At 40.0% G+C, this 22,012-nt stretch overlaps 2 protein-coding genes across 2 annotated transcripts in view; one reads left to right on the top strand and one right to left on the bottom strand.

Annotated features, from left to right (window-relative positions):
* The window catches only part of LOC108677885 (eukaryotic translation initiation factor 3 subunit H), a 9,590-nt gene extending 7,880 nt beyond the window's left edge, over positions 1–1,710 (bottom strand). The window contains exon 1 of the mRNA XM_018166188.2: positions 1,543–1,710. Coding sequence (XP_018021677.1) covers positions 1,543–1,611 — 69 coding nt within the window. The 5' untranslated portion in view covers positions 1,612–1,710. The remainder of the gene's footprint in view (positions 1–1,542) is intronic.
* Positions 1,711–9,532: 7,822 nt separating this feature from the next.
* LOC108677892 lies at positions 9,533–15,984 on the top strand. The gene is made up of 5 exons (XM_018166196.2): positions 9,533–10,640; positions 10,936–11,053; positions 11,347–11,584; positions 13,952–14,060; positions 14,548–15,984. Exons 1-5 carry the CDS (start codon positions 9,591–9,593, stop codon positions 14,746–14,748), a joined length of 1,716 nt encoding a protein of 571 aa, XP_018021685.1. The 5' UTR covers positions 9,533–9,590; the 3' UTR covers positions 14,749–15,984.
* Positions 15,985–22,012: the final 6,028 nt, after the last annotated feature.

The raw sequence follows: 22,012 nt of genomic DNA, 5'->3' as shown, positions 1-22,012 counted from the left end.
GGATTACGATGCAGCGAAGCTTGTCCGGAAATCAGTTGCGATGAGTTCCCGCAAAAAATGTAAACAACATTTTTTCGATTGCGTAGTTTCGGTCGCATTAGAGCGGTCAGACTGCTTTATTACTTCTTCAGTTGACACTTGCTGTACAACCGGACTGTTTTTAGGGTAAAATTAGTTATTTGGGGTAACACGTGCATGCAACCTTGTAACAAGTTTGTGGCTTGTAAATAGTTCGTCATTACTCAGCGTAAATGGCTTTTCATTAAAAATTACCCGGCAACGCATCTTTAAAATGGCCGGCGACGCTTTGGGCTTAAAAATCCATATATTGCCGATGCTGCATCCACCCTCTGCATAGTGGGACACACACAGATCGTTCCAAGCTGTGTACAAAAATCAAAATTTGCTTAATTAAAAGCTTAATAGTTGTTAATTGAAAGCGTAATTAAGTAGTGTTCAATATTCATTAGTGTTCTAATTGAAAGCTGTGTTGTATTCCAATACAGCTCACACACGTAATAACATAGTGGCAAACCAGGGCTTTTTTAGAATCAGTTCATTTTTAATTTCCTCATTTACTCAAGATTTAAACCAATTTCTTATGTATAATAATGCTGGTATCCAGGATACTTTACAGGTCTACCAATAGGACTCAAAAATGAACTTGAGGGAGAGTCTAAAAAACTCTCTGCTTTGCCACTATGCGTAATACGCCTCACCGCGTGCTGAATATTGCCACACACAGTGACAGAATATAGGGATTTGCCGCCAATTGGTAGGTTTCCATTCTAAAGGCTTTTAAATAAATATGGCAACATTTTGTGACGTTTCGTTGTTGCTGGCGCGTAGTACGGTGTTTTGCGAGTCAAATAAAGCAAACAGAACTCAAGTAACGCATACGGTTATTTTTTTATAGTTTTTCATTTCTCGATGCGTCCTTAATGTGACGGAATTACTTAATTAATTACTTAATTACGGAATTACGGAAACTAGAGGTGACGGAATTACCCACGATGTTGGAATATACCGCATTTACCCTATTCAATTGTTGATTTAAAAAAAAAAACACAAGTAAATGTACAATTTTTCAAAATTTTTGCTACCTACCAATTGCCTATTGACTCATTGAGTACCTATTGTAAGAATTTGAAGGCCATGCCACCATAGGATTTGGTGAATTTACCCATGATGAGCATGGTGATGGCAGGTGTCTTCATTTCATTCACTGCCAGCTTCTGGGAGTTCTGGCTGAATTTCCACATTAAACTAGAGAGTAGAGTGCAATGGTATAATTTTCACATTAAAAGCACCCAGTAGCAGGGGCAAAATTGGATTTAACTCATACATAGCTAACATAGGTACCTACACCACGAAAAAACATTAATGAAATTATGAATACAAGAATCTGAATCATAATTAGGCCTTTGCACTCTAGTAAGTCCGATTAGCAAAGCCTTGCTTTATTTAGTAAATAAATTAGTCCTACAAATTAGTACATTCTTAAATTCTAAAGTACCTAGGCTAAGGGCGCCCCTTACTCACCAACCCTTCTAGCTGAACACAGTTAATGACGCAAGGCTTCTGATTAAAATTCTCTTTCATACGAGACATTTTGTAGACAGTGAGAAATTAACAGAGTTAAATTGAATAGAAAATCTTGACACTAATGACCAAACTATCGTGCTCGGAGCAGCTCAGCACGCACACCTTTAGATGATGATGATGATTTGAATTTGAAGGCTTCGAGTGCTAATGCACTGCCCAGCCTGATCTCAGTCATTAGTTGGGGGCAACAGGAGAAAGCTTGGGCCCAGCCACAAGCCAGAGCACTCCAGGCAGGAAAGTGTCATCAACTAGTACCGGACACTTGTCACATTTGCAGTAAGTCAGAAAATACCAGATTTAGGCAAATATACCAGATCTAAAATGTTCATACCAGACACCTTCTGAAAATACCAGATTTGTTAAATCTGGTATAGAAATATACCATCTGGCAACGCTGAGCTGCTGGACCAAAGTTCACGAAGTTTATGAATGTTACAACCGCGTTTGCCTATAAGCCAGCTCGTGTAGCAAGACGCCTTGTTGTAGACATGTGGTAGACACAGATTATATCTCGAACAATTTTGGATTCACGTTTTTTACAAAAAATTTATTTGGGGGCAGACATAATAATATGCAGTAGGTGAATGAGACGGGAACGCAGCCGTGCACCACAAATTTTGAACACCAATAAACCCTGAATCGAACGCCTTGGATCTCTCCGGACATCCACCAATCAGCCGTGAATGGAACCTGCTATCCTTAACCGATCCTTGACATCCTTCTGCTTTGAATATTTTGAGCTCTACAACCCCTCAGACACGAAGTCGAATAGCCTAGAGTCGAATGGCCGTCCACCACTGAACGTTGCGTCGAAGCATCATTTCATACCCTGGCCACCGCTTGAACTGGAACTAGCGCGTAACAGCCTGCGACCACTTGGCTTTGCCCTCCTCCGGCCTTGCATAAAACCTGCCGTGCACCACCAGGCCGTCGGTCGAAAGAGCAGTGCGACTGGCTGGGTAAGGTAAGGTTAGGTTAGGTTGGGTTGGGTTAGCACGCGGTTGGAGAGTTCGACCCGCGGGCGTTCGACCGATGGCTGGTTCGACGCACGGCCTAGATACGGACGGCTTGGTGGCGGATATCACATTCGCTGCAAGGCTCCGGCGCGCTACGTCCGAGTGGTGCAGAATTTTTCACGGTACGGCGGACGATGCTAGGCCATTCGATCGCCGGCTGTTTCTCCCGAGTGTTGATTGGTCTAATTCAATTGATTCGTTCTGTCTGGTGGCTTTCGGCTGCCTATATGATTGTCTAGAAGTGTTGAAGGCTACGTTCCGGAGGGCAGGAGTCACGATAGTCCATTACATCCAGGGCAGTGGTGGTCTTCGGCAGGCGTCCCGATGAGACCGATATACTGTATAACCAGTATTTGAAAATTCGTGATTTTGTCGCCATGAAGGTGAGAAAGTAGCCTCACGGCACTTAGAATAGAATAGAAGTGTCGGCATTGAAGAAATAGGGGAAGCCTGCCGAAGACCACCACTGCCCTGGATGTAATGGACTATCATGACTCCTGCCCTCCGGAACGTAGCCTTCAACACTTCTGGAAAATCATATAGGCAGCCGAAAGCCACCAGACAGAACGAATCAATTGAATTAGACCAATCAGCCCTCAGGATAATGTGATATCCGCCACCAAGCCGTCCGTATCTAGGCAGTGCGTCGAACCAGCCCTCGGTCGAACGCCAGCGGGTCGAACGCTCCAGCCGAGTGCTAACCCAACCTAACCTAACCTAACCTAACCTGACTCAGCCAGTCGCACGGCTCTTTCGACCGACGGCCAGGTGGTGCACGGCAGGTTTTATGCGAGGCCGGAGGTGGACAAAGCCAAGTGGTCGCAGGCTGTTGCGCGCAAGTTCTAATTCGAGCAACGGTGCATACTCGGGCGTTCATACTCGGAGTGGGAGGCTGTTCCACCACATGTCGGTGACTCGAAGTGAGAATAAATTTTGTCGCATGGATGTGTTACAACGCACTTTTTAGCGCATTTTCTCATTTATGGAATAAACGCACTATTGTGCTCTTCCGTGCTCGCCAAGTCCGTCTGTCTGTCCGTCCGTCCGTGACCTCAAGTTTTCGTCGACGAGAAAATGCGCTTTCTGTCACTCACTGCAGTGAGTACCGAGTTAGATTTTTTAGTTCATAGCCGTGGCCCCTAGTGTTGGTTCATGTTTTAAATTCTAGTAATCCTTCTGGGAAATGGTATAAGCCATGAGTATACGTGTATGCTTCAATGAGGTCCCCACGCACACGTCGATAACTGAGGCTTACACGAACAAACAATTGCTTCATCGCTTCTGCATCTAGGAACTCAAAAGAGCGTCTGATCAGTTGACCTTCAATATGCTTAGAAAAATTCAACTCATTGTCGATATTAACTCCTAAATCTTTTTCCGTTGTCGACTTCGACATCATCACGCTGTCGTTGCAACCGTGTCTTCTCATACTGTAATCTTGCTTTTCATTATTCTTGCCAAGGTGGATTACTTTACATTTGTCAGCGTTAAAACGCAGCTGCCAAATATCAGCCCAGTCAACCAGACGTTCTACATGGAAGCCAGGCGATTTGTTATGCATAAAGTTTGCTGTAAAGTCATAGAGTCATATGTGTGAAATAAGGTTACTTACTCCGTTCATAGTTATGGTTAGTTCGTAATTTTGGACAAACTCTTAATTAACAATTTTCACATGTATCACTATCACCATGAGTAGGGTAACATGGGGCAGCGAGCCCACTGCGGGTCATGGGCCCATAGCGGGTTTCTCGCTAAGTATGGCAGATATTGGTCCGTGTTCTCTACCGCCGGTCGACAGTTTCACTGGGATGAAGTATACGGCTTTACGTTTTGCTAAGTGTTTGCGTTATTAAGTTATTTGTGGATAACTGTTTTAGCCCAGAAAAAGTTTTGTTTGCTGCTAAATAAAATTGTTTTCGATTACTGTAGATGAAGCTTTTGAAATTACTGTGAATTATACTTTGAAAGTTATATTTATAGGGATAATTTTGGGATCAAGTTTAGACTATTACTATTAGCGTTTAAAATAAATTATTGACACGATATAAATTGAAATGATACCTAGTGGGGGCAACGGGCCCACGCGTGTCACGGGGCAAAGCGCCCATGGTGAAGTCTTGTGTTACTTATACATCATTAGATTTGTCTCAATGACCTTTTCAAAACTATGACTAGCTTTTTGAATTAAAAATTACACTTCATATTGCATGATTTTTTGATTTGCCGCCTCGAGGCAGCAGGTTTAGTTTCTAGTTATGCGTATTTATGACCCCTTATCGAGTTTTTGACTCTTGCATTGCCAAAAGTTGATTTCAGTCAACACCAATGAGCCAAAAGTTGATGAGTTTTTATGGTGTTGGCTGAAACCACGATTAGGTACGAAATCTCTGCACATAATAATAATAATAAATCATAATAATAACGGTTTCAGTGTTTATTAGGCCGTAGGCCTGTCGCCGATTCTTAACATCGCAGAACATTCACAGCATTTTGCGGTCTCGAACTCACAACTCACTGCTACAATTCTGCTGTGCTTAACCGCCCGGCCTCCTTGCCGATTCTGACCAGAAACTGGCGCACAGAGCTGGGATCGAACCAGCGCCTCTCTGCTCCAATCTTGGTACTCTGAACTTTAACCACTGGGCCACCCTGCCCATAGCCACTGGGCCACCCTGCCCATAACCACTGGGCCACCCTGCCCATAACCACTGGGCCACCCTGCCCATAACCACTGGGCCACCCTGCCCATAACCACTGGGCCACCCTGCCCATAATATCTGGATTATGGACAAAACTGGAACGAAGTTTTTCTCTGATCAACTAAATATATTTTTTCTAGTCAAGGATACATTTTTTCATGTCAAGGACGAATTTTTAATCGCAAGGATATATTTTTCAAGTCAAAGATATACATTTTTTATGTCAATGAAATATTTTTCTTCACGTCAGTGATAGATTTTTTAAGCCAAGAGTATATTTTTTTCAAGCTAAGGATATTATTTTTTGAGTTGTTAATAAATGAGTGAATGTCATATTTTTAATACATTTTTCTTATTTTTAACTGTAAAGTATTGTTTTATCATTTTTAAACGAAAATATATGCAATTGTGGTAAAGGGACCAAGGGTGGGCGCCTTGCCCCAAGCCCATGGGCCCATTGCCCCAGGGGTGGGGCAATGGGCCCATTTTGAGACTTTTTACAAAATAGTGTTTCATTAAAAATTGAATAACTCTATAGGAGTCTAATTCGCATCATACATTCCTCATTAGTTGTACCTTTAAACAAAACAAAGAACCACCTCGTATCAGTTAAAACTTCATGAAAAATTAGTTTAAAAAAGGGGGGGCGCTGCCCCATGTTGCCCTACTTCCAAAATTTACTTCCATTGAATAAAAATTATTTAATGAGTTTCTATTGAGTCTTTGAAGCCAAATCTATATGCATATATGTTCTTTATTTCGTAGTGATAGTAGTAAATCATAGATGGGTTTTCATGGTTGTTGGGTTGTTGCAGAGATTAATTGATATTGATATTTGATAACTACTGTGCGCGTCGCGGTGATTGGTCTAGGACTCTACGTAGTTCTACCTTTACCTTCTCATACTCCATGCCAGTCAATCTAGCAAACTTAACTAAGCTAGAATGTGAGTCGTATTATCAACTTTATTGATAAATGAAGACGGTAAAGATAAAGGGCAGGGAGGAAACAAAGCCACATTCAAAATTGCAAACACTTATATACATGACATTATTTTATTGCCTGTTTAGCTACTGTGATTGCCGTGACAGCTGTAATAAGATATTCTATCATTGTATAATATTTTTGTTGTGGAGTGATAAGATAATGTGTTCGGATGAGGAACGCGCTTTTGATGTCGTTCAGTATGTTAGAAGTAGGTACACGAAGCGGTTGGTATACCCTTGGTTAAAATAATATACATATTAGTTCAATAAGGGGTTCGCCGAACTTTGAGTGTGTTTAATTTACTTCAAGGCTAATATATTCAAGTGGCTCTATGCTGACATCTCTATAACAGTTTATTATTGTGTCTATTTTAGACTTCAGTGTAAAAAAACAATTTTAGGTATTCAGTGACAAAGAATTCCTTTGCAAAAATATTTTTTAATTTGCCCCACGACAAAAAAATTGCAGCTCGAGAGTTGCATTTATCGGGTTGATGACGCGCTGCATCGAACAATCTACGAAGCGCGACGTCAACGGCGATCTTTTTTTTTTCGTTGCTAAGCAATGATGTGATGTATCGTATAATTTTTATACAAACTTAAGTAAAATTTTGAAAGGTACGACTGAAATTATCCCCTCATTTCTTGAACTGGAGGCAATAACTTTCCTCGTCTAAGAAATAGTTCCTTTGCGAAAAGCTTATTCCCTTGAATCTGCGGTGGGTTCATTACGAAGTAAATAAAAATATTAAAGGTATCGTTTATATTTTTATTACTATTCATTTGTCACAAATAAAATTCACCTACATGGTCGAATTGGCAAGGGTAACTGAAAAAACATGAGGATATGAATTGATCGTTCAATCGATGATTTTAGTCGTTTGAAACTCGTTCCTGGGTAACTTTGCCTCGAGAACTCTGGGAGATAAAGTCAGATTCTCAGTTGCAAGCAGGCAAACGTTTGTGAAGTAGCGTACTGCCAGCCGTACAGCACGAAAGACTTCAGTGAATCTCATTCAATTTTTCCTTTTCACCAAACACATGTTTAAAGTAGAAACCAAGTTGAGTGTTCCTCGAGTAAATTTACTCGTTGCTGATAAATTTTACTCGTTTGGAATTGTCATGAAAATATCAGCCCGAGTAATAATAAGAATGTCTCCGTAATATTGAAACAAGTAAATGATTTTTTGCGTTATCATTTTATCAAGTACATTTCGTATTGAATTGGTGGCATGACCTCAAAGTAATCGAGCCCAGTTTCAGTAGTGTTCGGATGACAGTTGGCCCTACATGTGTACTGGTTCTTTTTTTTTTCCTACTATAAACACATAAAAACGTGTTTCCGTATGATACTCAAGACTTTCTTTACCTCGCCCTATTATAAGTCATTTTCTGTGAGCTGTCGTTTAGAAAAAATTTTCAAGACAAACTTCTCTGATATATTGGCGAAATTAGTTGTATTTTGTTGGAGAGTGGCGAGTGCACTATATGTCATTAAACGTGATAAATTGGCTAAATTGCTAAACTCGCTAAATTTAGATTATATTCGGATTTAGCGAGTACCTATCTTTTCCCGTCGAAGAAAAAATCTAAGGTCGCCGCGCGTCGGCGCGTGGCGCAATTCTCCTAGTTTAGCCTAAAGCGTGCGTCATGAGACTCATGACTTCATGAGAACTCTACCTACACCAGAATTTCTGCGGTCAAGATTTCTTATTTGCGGTGCAGTGCGCTTTTTCTTTTGGCCGCTGAGTAAGAGATACAGTAGAATTGGGAATTATATTGGTATTATTGCAGATTAACTACATCCAAAAAAAAGGGTGTTTTTTTTTTTAATTATATGTTTTTTGGGGTGTAGATTACGAATCTGAAATCCATTTTTGGCGGTCGGCGTCGGAAAACCGATTTTTTTAGTGGGTAACGTAAGTTACGTAACCCCCATGTTAGTAAGTCGCGAAAAAAATCGGTTTTCCGATGCCGACCGCCAAAAATGGATTTCAGATTCGTAATCTACACCCCAAAAAACATATAATTTAAAAAAAACACCCTTTTTTTGGATGTAGTTAATCTGCAATAATACCATTATATTTATTTCTGGTTCAAAAAAAATTCTTCACGCTGCATACAAAGAAATTCGTGAATTTTGCTCAAATTACTGGCTTGGCTAGTGTACTCGGCAACAGACTAATTTTTTTAAACGGAATTGCTCATTCCTAAAGCGCGTTTTTCGATTAAGTAGAATCCAGGTGAATGGAGGTTCGAATGAATAGTCCTCGCACAATCGATACAGTGAAAAAAAAGTTTGCACTAATCACGAATTTTAATCTTAGTTGGAACCCACGTAATTATAGTAGCTAGGAGAAAGATTTATTCCTTGGGTTTATGTTTATTTTCGAACAAAAGCAATATTTAAAAATTTTGTGTTAATTTGATAAACAAAGACGTATGTTGGAGGATTGGTTCCGCGTGAATTCGAGTTTTTTTTTCTCTACTGTACCTCCCGTAAGCGGTATTCACGCAAAGACTCAATAACCGCGTAGTGCGTACGGCTATGGAAACTTGTGTGACAGTCACCAATATCGCTGGCGACATTAAAAGTAGGTAGTGTACGGTATATACCTCGCCACTTTCGACGAATCTAAGAAACTTCCATTTTATTATATGATCGAGCAATAAAAAATGTAGTGAATTTTTTCACGAAGTTTAAACATGAGTCAACCCTGCACAAGTGTTACATTTGATTTTTAGCCTCTTGATGTTTCGATATTTTATTTATTCTAGCGGGTCTTCTGAAAGTGGCGACTTTTGTGGCACTGACGGTAGCTGTAATGCATTGCAAGCTAGATTTAATTTCATAACCTATTTGACGAAGATTTTTTTAACTTTTTGTAAGACAAATGGAAAAATCAATATGAATTAAGCGGATACAAACAATGCATGTTATGCAACTATCAATTCATATTTCGTTGCAATGTTTTCCTTTGCGCCGCAGAGTCTTAATTGAAACATTTGTCGCCGCTGTCACATGATAGTATAATGACGTTAAACTCGTATTAAAAAACCACAGTTACGATTCTCGAGTTCGTTTCTGACAGTGATAGTCCCAGTCGTTTGGTGCTGCCACGTTATCGTGATACGTGACCTAATCATATTATACGAGGCACGTCAGTTCTGCATGTTACGTTACGGCTTGATGTTTAGTTCATGTTTAGCTCATTAAGATCGTTTAGTAACATTAGTTTGTAAAGAGCACATTTCTACTTCTCACTTGCTTAAGTTTCAGAATCATGAGTAACGGTAATAATGACAAGTTGTCGGGAGACGAGAATGGCCGGTTCGGTCGGTCGAACAATTTTGAAAAAGAGGATTCCAAATCTAGAGTTCGAACGGAAATCGACGTGAATATGCGAACCTTGGGAATAAAGGCATCAGTGACTATTGACAATAATAGTTTCTCATTACGTCGATCGAGCAGTAGAGAGGGAGAAGGTCCATCTAATCCCGTCAATCGTAGATACGCCTCAGCTGGAGATGGACATAGCCAAAACTTCCAGAGAAGCAATCACGAACCATCAGTGCCATCGTCCGAAAGAAGCGATGTCGAAAAGACGAAACTCTACAGAACTCGCGCATTTGCAGGAAAAGATAACCATTCAAATGCCTCTTTATCATCTCGATCCCAGGGTTTCGAGGAGTCGTTTCAGATTTCAATAAATGAGTCAGGAGCTCGGTCAAAGTCGAAGGCTTGTTTCAAGCCGGCAGCAAACGTTGAACCTTCTAATTCTGAGTACTCCCAACTTGAGAATGGGCTGTTCTTGCTCAACGGTGTTGAGTACACTCAAGAAGAACTCGATTTTTTACTTGAAAACTCATTACCTCAATGCAAGCCACAACCGCAGGTGAACTTAGCGTCACGACAACCAAGTGCAACTGATATTGCACCGTCACGAAAGCGGCACAATCCTCCGAAAGAAAGTTACAACGAACGACCCGCTATCGCATCACAGAAAGTTGACATGTCTGCCGGTGAATCAAGCCTGGGTCTTGATGTTCGTGAAGACTTGGTTCACACGTTGGGTGACGTGAAGAAACTTGGAAATGACATCTACGATATAGGTGGCTTGATGTTATCGAAAAAAGAATTTGAGTTCATCATGAATCAGTCAGGTCCTGACGTCTGTTCAACGACCTCCCGAGGTTCTTTCTTGGGCGCCACTTCATCACCTCGGACGTATGAAGAAACGTCCAACGATTCATCGTACGGTGAATCCACCCACAAAAACTTTGTAGCTTACCAGCAGATATTTCGGAAACAACCATCTACTGCTGCTGAAAAGGTAAGTGTAGGTATGCTCTGAAATCCATATTTTTAGAAATTCTGAATACTTAGAAGGTAATTTGTCTATAATTGATTAATTTTCCCATTTCATAACCAAATGAGCTTGTTATATTGTAGTTATGTATATATGATATTTTTCACACATTCAATATTTATTTGCTAGCTGCTTTTGATATGAAAAAACTTGAAGGTTTTGCTCAGATTCCTCCATTACATACGTGTTAGTTACTCTAAATTTGGAGCTGAAGCGTTTGCCAGGATGACTGTGTTATTTTAATGTTGATTATTTACAGCTGCTGGCCGCCAGTTCCCAGGAGCTGGAGGTCTCGCCGTACCTCGGAGAAGAGCTCGCCAAGTGCCCCGTGTGTCTGGGCGGCCTCAGTGAGGCGTCGCCCCAGCAAGACCGCGCAAGTAGCTAATGCATGACGCTTTCCGTACCTAATTTAGTGGTAGAAAATAATGATTAATATCGTGGTCTATATGTTGTCTAAGTTGATTGTCTGAACGCCAGCGCTTGAAAAGTGATGTGTTGGTCTCGAGCATTTTTACGCTGTCGACTTTCTTTTTTATAAGCTGGCTTTGTTCGGCGTCTTTTGGTTATTATTATACTCATTTTTCTTGTATTTGGTTGTTTCTTCAAGTAATTCCGGTGCAGTGATGCTGGCTAACTGCGGCCACTGCATCAGATGTGTTTATCACTGCAGGCACATCACGTGGCCTGGTTGGTGCAGTGATGCTGGCTAACTGCGGCCACTGCTTCCACTGCTGCTGTCTACTGCCGCTGCTGCTGACGGCGGCGCAGAGCTTCAGTTGTCCGGTCTGCCGGACGCTGCACGGCGCTGTCACGGGCACGCAGCCTGTCGGGGGGCGCATGAGCAGCAGAGTCGAGAACTTTAGCCTCCCAGGGTTCCCGTCCTCGGACACCATCGTCATATTATATGAGTGAGAAAAACATAAATCCTACTTTCGAAGTAGGATTTATGTTTATTTATGTTTATGTAGGAAACATAAATCCTATTTTTGAAGGTCAGTACTTATGAATAATTTGTGTGTTGAACTAAATATCATTCAGAGAAATGAGAGGCTCATTGTCCAAATGAGTGGTCCATGCACGTTTAGTCCTCGTGTGGGTCATCCTGACCCATTTAGGCCCGGTAAATATGCTTATCATGATGTGTCACATCTCTCTGCTCGGGCTTCTGGGGCCATACTTTCAAAAAAAGTTAAGAGATCGTAAGTTCTTCAGCCAATCATTGACGGCCTCTCAAGCAAAATCCATCAGTCATAGGCAAGAAAATAGAGCGTAAGTACTTACGTTCACTTAGCGCGTTTTGAAAGTATGGCCCCTGGTAAATAAGTGCCATTTTTTGGACAACGACTAATTCATTTTCCTAGTAATTATACATTTTAATATGCTGAATGGCGGTGAATACTTCTGCTAGTGGCAGGATGGCACAGGTCCGAAATCGTAGAAATTTTTAGTGCTTCTTTGGCTGCACGACGCAATCGACAACGCTGGAAATCTTCGTGAAAAAACAGTAGTTAAACTCATTTACATTTTTGGTTTATTTTGTAAGTGTGGGTTTAACCAAAGTTTTCCAAAGCCAGTTAAACTCAAAATCAGAGTCTTTTCGCAAGTAAGCGTTTACCGCTGAGCGGTGCACAGGCAAGCGTTTACCGCTGAGCGGCGCACATGCAAGCGTTTACCGCTGAGCGGTGCACAAGGCACTCCAATGTCGTCATATTTATACTCCGCATGTGTATGTGGTGCATCGGTGCATCACTTTCACCTCTCTGAGGCTAGGTCTTCTCTGTATCTCAAATGACACTGAATGAAGCAAATATATTCTGACTTCCTATATAATTAAATGAGATGAACTTGAAGTCACGAGTCACTATGATATATTGAAACTTGGCCAAGAGCTAAATATTCCTAAATATGATCAGACTCGAGGAGACATTTTCTCAGTGTGACCGGATTCCGAGGCGACTATTAATTTATTAATTAATTATACCTGCTTTTACATATAATGCAAAGAATAATTCTTGCGGTGGCGTCATGGAATAAAACGACGGAAGTTCATTGAAGCCACACCAAAATCCCGAAAGGCTTTGTTTTCTTAAAGAAAACAGATCTCATGGACCTCGTTGTGGAACTAGTAAACGTAGTGCATGTGTTGGCAGGACAAGTTAAATGAGCTGGATTCTAATCTCATACCTATATCATGAATGTGCCATTGATTCTTTCCTTGGTAAATAAAATGAAGAGAAATTCTTTCTGAAATACAAAAATCAAATGAAAATCCACAAACTGAAACCTGTTTCTACAAAAAACAAATTCCTGTTCCAAGCAAATAGAATCTCAAGCGAGTGTGAAGAAGCGTAAGCGAAATGGATCCATAAATGAGAAATGCATCAATCAAGTCTCAACAGGATTGGGAACGTATTTCCAACTGCGAGTATTAAATATTGGTCAAATAATTTTGTTCGCATCCACATGATCTCTCAATAAACAACGGACCGTGACCTTTGGACTCCCTGGAAATCAATCACAATACGAGAAAGAACCCAAAGGCTTTGTTGCGTTTGGGACACATATGCATTATGCAATGTGACACTTCACAAATGTAATAGTGACTCGTACCTGCGGTATGCTTCTTTTACCGAAGTTACCAGAGAATGGCTCTATGACATTCAGTTATCTCGGCAAGGTACATTTCACCAAACAAAAAGAAAAAGGTTAAAAATACGTCGCAGCAATAAGAAAATTGTTACCACTAATTTCCGTGTGGTCTTCGACAAAACTTGCGTAAAATATTCAACTACTAGCCGCCTATTTTGATATCATGTAGTGCTTCTGATTTTGTTTAAGGAAGATGGCTGTAAAATAACAAACTAATTACACAGCGTAAAGACTAAGTGCGTTGCTTACAAAGCTGTTTTCACATCGGCTGTCTCCGTGCGATGAATAATTACATTGTTTTGATCTCTCAAGCTGATGATTAATTCCAGGAATTTATACACAAGAATAAACACGCAAAATATGACCACAGGTTTATGAGGAGGCGTTTCATGGTTCAAATAAAGTAATTTAATCAACTATTCAACAATTATTAAGGAGTTTAGGATGTAACACGTGGAAGTAAATTTTTAGTAGCATTACCAGTGCATTATTGATAATTATTTGCCAGTTCCTGGGATGAGATTTTGCAGTACACTCTTTGATGATGCGTGTTGTCGGTATCCATGCTACTGATCTGAGGTGGGCTCATCAGCTTATGCGTTCCTGACGTCCTGTGATGTGAGCAGGATTCCTGAAGGAGTTCAAGGGCCAGAGCATCCTCATCCTGGGCAGCCTTACCACCTCAATGGCTTCCCTCGGAAAGCCTACTTACCAGACACGCACAAGGGCAATAAGGTACTAGGATTTGGGATTATAATTACGTTAATATTTTAGTTAAAATTTAATATCGTGTTAATGATTAGACGGGATTCTTAGTTTTGCAGACGTCGACTCAGAGAATCGAGTGGATAGACTGAGGTAAGTTTGGTTGTTGCAGTGAATGTGATACGAGAGTAATTAAAATTAAGAGATGTCGCTAACATTTGAAGAGAATCTTGATAGTTATAAGTTCTACAGCAGAGTTCCGTTTTTTATCTCCTTGGTGAACGTATTCAAGTAGCATTTCAGCGTAGGATCACGAGGATAATTCCACTGCCGATAACAGTATTATTATGTTTCAGGTTTATTAAGTCTAAGCAACTATGAATTCATTTTTACTTGATTTTTGAGATATATGAATTGAGAACGTAAAATATACTATATGAATTGAGAACGTAAACACATTCCTTTCACTGAATGATTTTAACGTGATTTGGTATTCGCAAAAATTTATTTTGTTCAGGTGTTAGCTCTTCTTAAAACTGCGTTCGAGCGACGGCTGGTCTTTACCGTGGGGTACTCGGCTACCTCGCTGCAGCCTGACTGCGTCATATGGGGCGGTATTTCCCACAAGACTTTAGTGAAAGACGCCAAGTTCGGCTATCCTGACGACAAGTATCTGGACACTGTATTGATGGAGCTAGCAGCTCTGTGTGTCGCTTAGACCTAATAGTTCTCAAAATCTTTGATGCTCTAGGTGTGAAGTACTCGATAACTTTATTCGTTTGTTTTGAATCGAAACTAAAGTTTCTTAATGGACATTCTCTTCATAAATTTCCCAGTATTTGCGTTTAGTTTTTGCTAAAAATGTACATTACCAACCAACGTGTCACAATCATGTCCTACTCATTCGGTGACATGACATGGTTATGTTCGAACATATAAACATTAGTTCGTTTCTGAGGAAAGAATATCCGGAATCATGACGACCAGATAATAATGTATAAATGACTCATAAAATAATGGTAATATTAGTTGATGTACAAATTGCTCTGTCTATGATGAGTGATTGAAGTAACAGTGATGTAGGCAATTCTTCTTACTATTGCATCAAAGGTGTTTAATGCTCGGTGCCTAATCCTCTATAACGACTACTAACAACACGCAGACAACACACTACCTATCATAACACTGTATTACTTGGTGCGTGAGGTTACATAAATATTTTGCAAGGGAATGTTTTCAGGTAGCGACTTAATTGCTGTTTGTGGTGTTCGATTTTATTAGAACGAATATCACAGGTTTGGGACCACTGTTTTGGGGTCCAGTTTTTGATTTGGAATATTGTTGGTTACTTTATACCAGTGAGGAAATAAAGTGACTAGATACGTCCTTGGATGTCAATATCATAGCACTTCTACTTCATATTATTACATATTACATTTATTTTATTTACATATTCCGTATTACATACCTATTTAACTACTTGAGTTATCGTTTCGATATGTGCATCATAAAATTATCTTGAGTTTATTCATAACTCCTGAATCTTTCATTCACGTGCTAAGTATTCGTGAATAGATATTTTTTCTTTCGCTTGTGTCGAAAATGAAGTCTGAGCATATCGCCAATTGTGGGAATATATGAATAGTGTTATTCCTTTCAATCCGATTCACACAACCGGTTAATTTATGTTCATTAGTCAAGTGAAGCTCCCAATTTTTAAAATATTCTCCAGTTACAATATTTTCCTAGTGAATCATGATTTTTTATCTACTTCTTATCAGGCACAGCCGCGGGAATGATCTATTCTTGTTTTATTAGTTCATGAAATTGAATTACGCCTTCGGTGACGCATAGAGGTTTCGAAAATTCTTTAAATTTTTCAGAAAGTTGTTTTCAATATTTTGTTTTCACTCATTGTAAGTTTCTTCTTAAGTACAGTGTTCTTGTTTATTCAGTACATTGGTCTCATTTATCTATCCTTGGTCATCAATGGTTAGAATTTATGTAACTGTTACAATAATATAATTTTGGTATAATAATTTAATAAGTTGTGCATATAATTGAAATACTTTAATACTTTTAACAACAGTGTGGGTGGAGCTGATGCTACTTCTCAGCGCGAACAAATAAAAGGCTAAGGCCGCTGCCATGCAAATAAAAAATTACTAAAAGAAGTTCAAGAATTCGGTCGCATATTAGGAAGAACGAATATGTTTTTGTTGGTCATAATACAAGAGGACTTGATAATATTTTGGTTCTCGTTTGCGCGTTGTTTGCAGCTCAGGGTTATGACGTAATGTTTTCGTCAGAAAATCATAATTTTTTATTAGTCTACGAGGTGTCATATTTTTTCAGGGCTAATATAGCACAAATCAAACTGATAATATTGTTAAATAATTAACCAAAATTATAAAGATGCTGCTTATTCTACTTCATTATTAGTATGACTAAAAAAATCACGTGCTTTGGGCTGGTAAATTTTAAACTCAGAGCTTATATGATGTAAAAGAACTTATGTAGAACGGTCGCCCACAGCCATCATTTAACATAAGGCAAGCGAGCACTACATTGGAACAGCCATTCAATCAGGCTTCAGAAGACTCCATTTGTCGATTGGTAGCGCCTGTCTCTTGATCTGGTCTAACCCTGCCTTTTGCACTTACATTGAATACTTCTCACAACTGCCTGCACAAACTCTACTGGTCAACAATGGCAAATGCATTAAGAAAAAAGTTTGTCTATTAGATCCTGGTTTTTCAGCTCAGTTTGGTCTCTCTCTAGGGCGATTTTTGCCATACGCCATCGGAAGAAGCTTTTTACTCAAGGCAGAGGCTTCTATGCTGATGTTATACTTTCAATAACTTCTTGATGATGCATGTATATACATTTAATTTTAAATAAAATTAAATTGAAAAAACATTCAGAAAAACTTTCTGTGTGACTTGCTATTTCTCATATTGAATTTTTTCTATCTCAAAAATTATTTGCTCCAGTTGATTTTATTTTGAGTAGCGCATTCTTTTTGAATCACGTAGGAAAAAATCTAGACAGAAAAGGAAGAAGTTTTTTCTAATGACCTGCACTGCCAGCATAAATGCTCGAATAAAAAAACTTTGGGTGCTGATGAAGTGTTCCGTGGTTGATCCGATAAGGAAGAAATTATTTCTAATGGCTAACAATGCCCCAAGGAATACCGGTGTAAGAGAACATAGAGCGTTGATGAAGTGTTTCTCGGTTTACCTATGGCAAAAACTGGCGCGATGCGTGACGCTATCGGCGTGGTTGGCATGAAGAACAACTGTGTTTACCTTGCATGGCTGCGGTGGCTGTAATTGCCTCCATGACCAAAAGCTTCATCAAACGCTTGCCTGATTGTCCATTGGCCTGCTGAAAAGTTGCAATCTCCGTGCAGCGTTCGATGTGTCAAGTTGCAATGGAAGGTCAGGCGCTCCTCCAGCCGGCATCTGCATGCTGTGAGAAGAGCATGAAATGAATTTACCTCAACTAAAATTAATGATGATTTAAATATAATTTACAGTAGCTGTATACGAAAATATGAAATATTTCTATATGAAATCGGACTGAAATATAAATTCGAATTCGTTTCGCCAGCACTTGTACAGTTTCAGGTAGTAAAAAATCTAGTCTTTTTAAATTTCTTCGCCAGATCAAAGTGTTTGTTTCAAGTCAGCGAAATTTCTGTTTGCTCCCATTTATGCCTCAACAAAACTATATAAGAACAGATTGTATGCGATCATTTAAGTTGAATATCTCAATGCATCCACGCAAGGCCACAATTACAAGCCATCTTGTTGAGCTCCCCGTGAAACACCTTTGTGATTCAAGGAGAAGTTTTACTCACTGCAGAATACGTGACTTTTTGTTGGTCCGATTTTTGCTTCAGTGCTTTCTGAACTTCCATCCCGCACGCTGACACGCAAAGCCACGCAGTCTCGTTGATTAGAAACAAGGCGCAATTTTTAAATGTAATTGATGCCGGCTTTGATTCCAGATAATAATTCGAATTACATTCCACATTCGATCGTTCGAAACATGAGCACTGCAAGCTTCTGCACGAACTGTAAACGAATAGCGAAATTTGCGTTATACCAGAAATTAACCACGAACAAAACTTTTATTATAAAAAGTACACACATAAATTCTTACATATTTATGTTCGTATGTACGGGTAGTTATATGTTATCATGCGATTCTATCAGAAAATAACAGAAAGTAATAAAGTGATTTGCTAATGTTTTTAGATGGCTTAAGGTTTTCTCTAGCATTGATATTTTTAAGTTCGTATAGCGATGATTTAAGACGGGTCATCTTCGAAGCGACTTCGCAGAGACACTGCATCTTGCCGTTGTGACTGCGCAGAGACACTGCATCTTGCCGTTGTGACTGCGCAGAGACACTGCATCTTGCCGTTGTGACTGCGCAGAGACACTGCATTACGCCGTAGCGACTGCGCAGAGACACTACATCTCTTCAGAGCGACTGCGCAGGCGCGCAACGTGAGCCCCACATATTTGTAATGTATGGTGCCCGAGTTCGGAGGTCAGGAATAATATTTTTCAGGCTCCCGAAGCGGAGCAGGAACGTCTCGCCGCACTTCCAATAAAATAAACAAAGGGTGCAGGACCGCCGGATTAATGCGGTGACACGCGGCTTAGCGCTCCAACCGATCCTGGGTCATAAGGTTACCCATGGGCCTCCTTGGAGACTGGCTGCAGGCCTCCCGGCCATTTTTTATACCAAATCCCATCTCTGGGAAAGCCAAACACTCATCAGCCAAATATTCTTGGATACGCGAAAGCACAGACCTAGAAACCAACTGCACTTGTTCAGTTAAGCAAATTTTCCGGAAGCCAAAATTCCAAAAACCGAGATTTGAAAAAGTCAAAAATTTAATAAAGAATATTCAAAGACGTGCAACAAGGATAATTCCAGGCTTGAAGGGCAAGTCCTGTGAAGAAAGATTAAAGATTATGAAGCTTCCAAGCCTCAGTTATCGACGTCTGCGTGGGGACCTCATTGAAGTATACAAGTATATTCATGGTTTATACAAGGTCCCCGAAGGATTACTAGAACTTGAAACAAGAACCAACACCAAGGGCCACGGCTATAAACTAAAAAAACTGCGCTGCAACTTCTCCACGCGACAACATTTCTTCTCGCTTCGAATCACCGCCATGTGGAACAGCCTCCCCGATGACATCGTTGGCGCTCCAAGTATGAACGCGTTCAAGACCAGATAAGATAAAGCTATGGAAAAATACATGTTCATACTTGAAATGCCTAGCACCATACCAACCCGGTGGAAGACTAGTAGCTAATTCAAACTATCGTCTGTCCTGAAAATATCCTTTAAAATGACACGATTTTAGATCTTCTGTTAACAAGTAACGAAAAGTAAGAATCGGCGACAGGCCACATCAGGCCTACTCTTCAGCGCCGACATCACATCACTTTGTTAAAACATTTGGTACCCTGACTGTTGTGGGATACATTTAGTACCTGGCTCTTCAGTCTTCTTGAAGGCATAATAAGTACCCCAACAGTTTATAACCAAATTATAGTGAAAAAGCGGTGCCAAATCACGTATTGTTTTCAATCAAACTATTTATAATTTTAGCTTGCTCGATAATGTTACTCAAATGACCTCAAGAGAGGAATGCATGACAACTAACACCACTCAAGTTGGTGTAACTAACCTCACAGGACTAGAGGTACTACATACGATTTTAGTAAAAACATTCAGTCGTAAAATATCAATGCTGGTTTTCACAAATGAAGTCAACAATTCTCAGGCATATAGTAGGATCTTAACGTTCCAAATGTGAAAAAGGACTAAGATTTTTCATGAGCCGGTCACAATGACAACTAATCATGCTCAGCAATAAATAATCATACCTTATATGAGAGCCATCGTATGAAGCATAAAGAAAAATTTTCACATGAACAATTTTCCTGGCCAGATTTTTTCACCTTGTCTCCAACCGTGCGGCGTTACAACAAATCAGTAGTGCCTTGCACATGCACGTTCATGGTAACGGCCCATGCTCACTGACTCACGTAACGGCTCATGGTTACTGGCTCACGTAACGGCTCATGCTTACTGGCTCACGTAAAGGCCCATGCTCACAGGCTCACGTAACGGCTCATGTTCACTTGCTCACGTAACGGCTCATGTTCACTTGCTCACTTAACGGCTCATGCTCACTGGCTCACGTAACGGCTCATGCTCACTGGCTCACGTAACGGCTCATGCTCACTGGCTCACGTAACGGCTCATGTTCACTGGCTCACGTAACGGCTCATGCTTACTGGCTCACGTAACGGCTCATGCGCCGGTTGTTAACGTGAAGTTAACCCTCAGTTAACGGCTCACGCCATCTTGCTCACCCGCTCTCAACACGCGGTCTAGAACATCATTCTATTACAAAACCCAGATGTGTGGAAAATTCAGTCATTAAAAAGACTTCACTCAGGAAGCAAAGCATTGAAATTGTTAATTTATTTCCTCTGTAATTTTATCACGCGGTAAAATATTTGATGGTCATCGATGCTCCGCGGATGTTGATTCTCTTACCTACGTTCACGCATAATGGGGGAGTGGTGTGTTCGGCCATCGAGTCTCTGAGTGAGCAGTTATTAATTGGAGCATGAGGAGCACTTCTGCAGATGATGAGGGTCGCTGAGCATTAGATTTAATGGACTTGGGGTCGTTGATGTCGATTCTAGACCGGTCTAGTGATTTGAACCGCGGTTTTCCGTCATAATGTCCGCAACGCGGTCCTGTTGAGATGATCAAACTCATCGGCTGCTCATTCTTCTCCGATTACCAGTCAACTGAGTGAAAACTACCTTAAACAGTTACAAAACATTTAAAAAGTATTGAGTGATGGCGGCATAAACGATAAATTCAATAGAAATCTACTCATCTACGAGTATGTGTAGCGTTTCATTCTAATTTTTGACCTGAAGACAGAAATGCCAGCAGATGATATTGTTCCCGATAATGTTGGATTTTGCTGTAAGTACTAAATAATTTGCATAAAACATGAAGACACTACGACCGGCGTCAGAGCCTCGGTTGTGGAAGAAAAATGGACGTAGGTTTCATACGATGATTGGGAGTTCTAAGGAAATAGAATAGCTTTGTACCAGCTCTGAAGACACAGCATAGAATAGTACCAGCTCTGAAGACACAACAGAGCATAGTACCAGCTCTGAAGACACAGCATAGCATAGTACCAGCTCTGAAGACACAGCATAGCATAGTACCAGCTCAGAAGACAGCATAGCATAGTAATAGCTTTAGATCCTTATCGCAGGATCATGTAATCCACTAGTATGAAACACGGGTGAATGCGCTCTAAAATGGATGATAGCGTTGTACGTTATTCTAGGTGGTAACATAAAGCATTTTAGGTCATGGACGTAATAAACGTACCATATATTACGACCTTGTGAGTTATAAAGACTCCGTAATGATGTCTTTAGAAGCACTACTCTTTGCGATGGAAACGTTTACATCTCATTAAAATTAACGCATATTATGAATAATATATATAAGCAACGGAAAATTAAATAGAATAATTCCAGCTAATGAATGGTGATCAAACTATAAGAAAGGTGTCTGTAGTAATGGTTATATTGATACATAATAATTGTTTTTTATAACGTAGGATAATTGGAAATCATAGATCCAGGTTTGCATTGCTTCTATAGCGTATTTCGTTTGAAAGAAATGTATTTCAAAAAACCTAGGAGAAGAAATTCTCGATTGATTCTTTTCAGTGAAACAAGTTTCAGTCTAATTATTAAGAAAACGTAACTTGCAACGTTCATACGTTGAATTTTACGGTTAAAGGTGAATCTATTTTTGTTAAATAAAAATCGTTTGCCGAAAATCGTTTCAGGAAGTCCGAGCTCTCCTGTAAATAATAAAGAATACATTGAAATTGCTAAATCTT

This window comes from Hyalella azteca, unplaced genomic scaffold (genome assembly GCF_000764305.2).
Source record: "Hyalella azteca isolate HAZT.00-mixed unplaced genomic scaffold, Hazt_2.0.2 contig7219, whole genome shotgun sequence".
Taxonomy (NCBI): Eukaryota; Metazoa; Arthropoda; class Malacostraca; order Amphipoda; family Hyalellidae; genus Hyalella; species Hyalella azteca.
The sequence above is the reverse complement of the archived record's forward strand: the minus strand, read 5'-3'. Positions and strand labels throughout refer to the sequence as shown.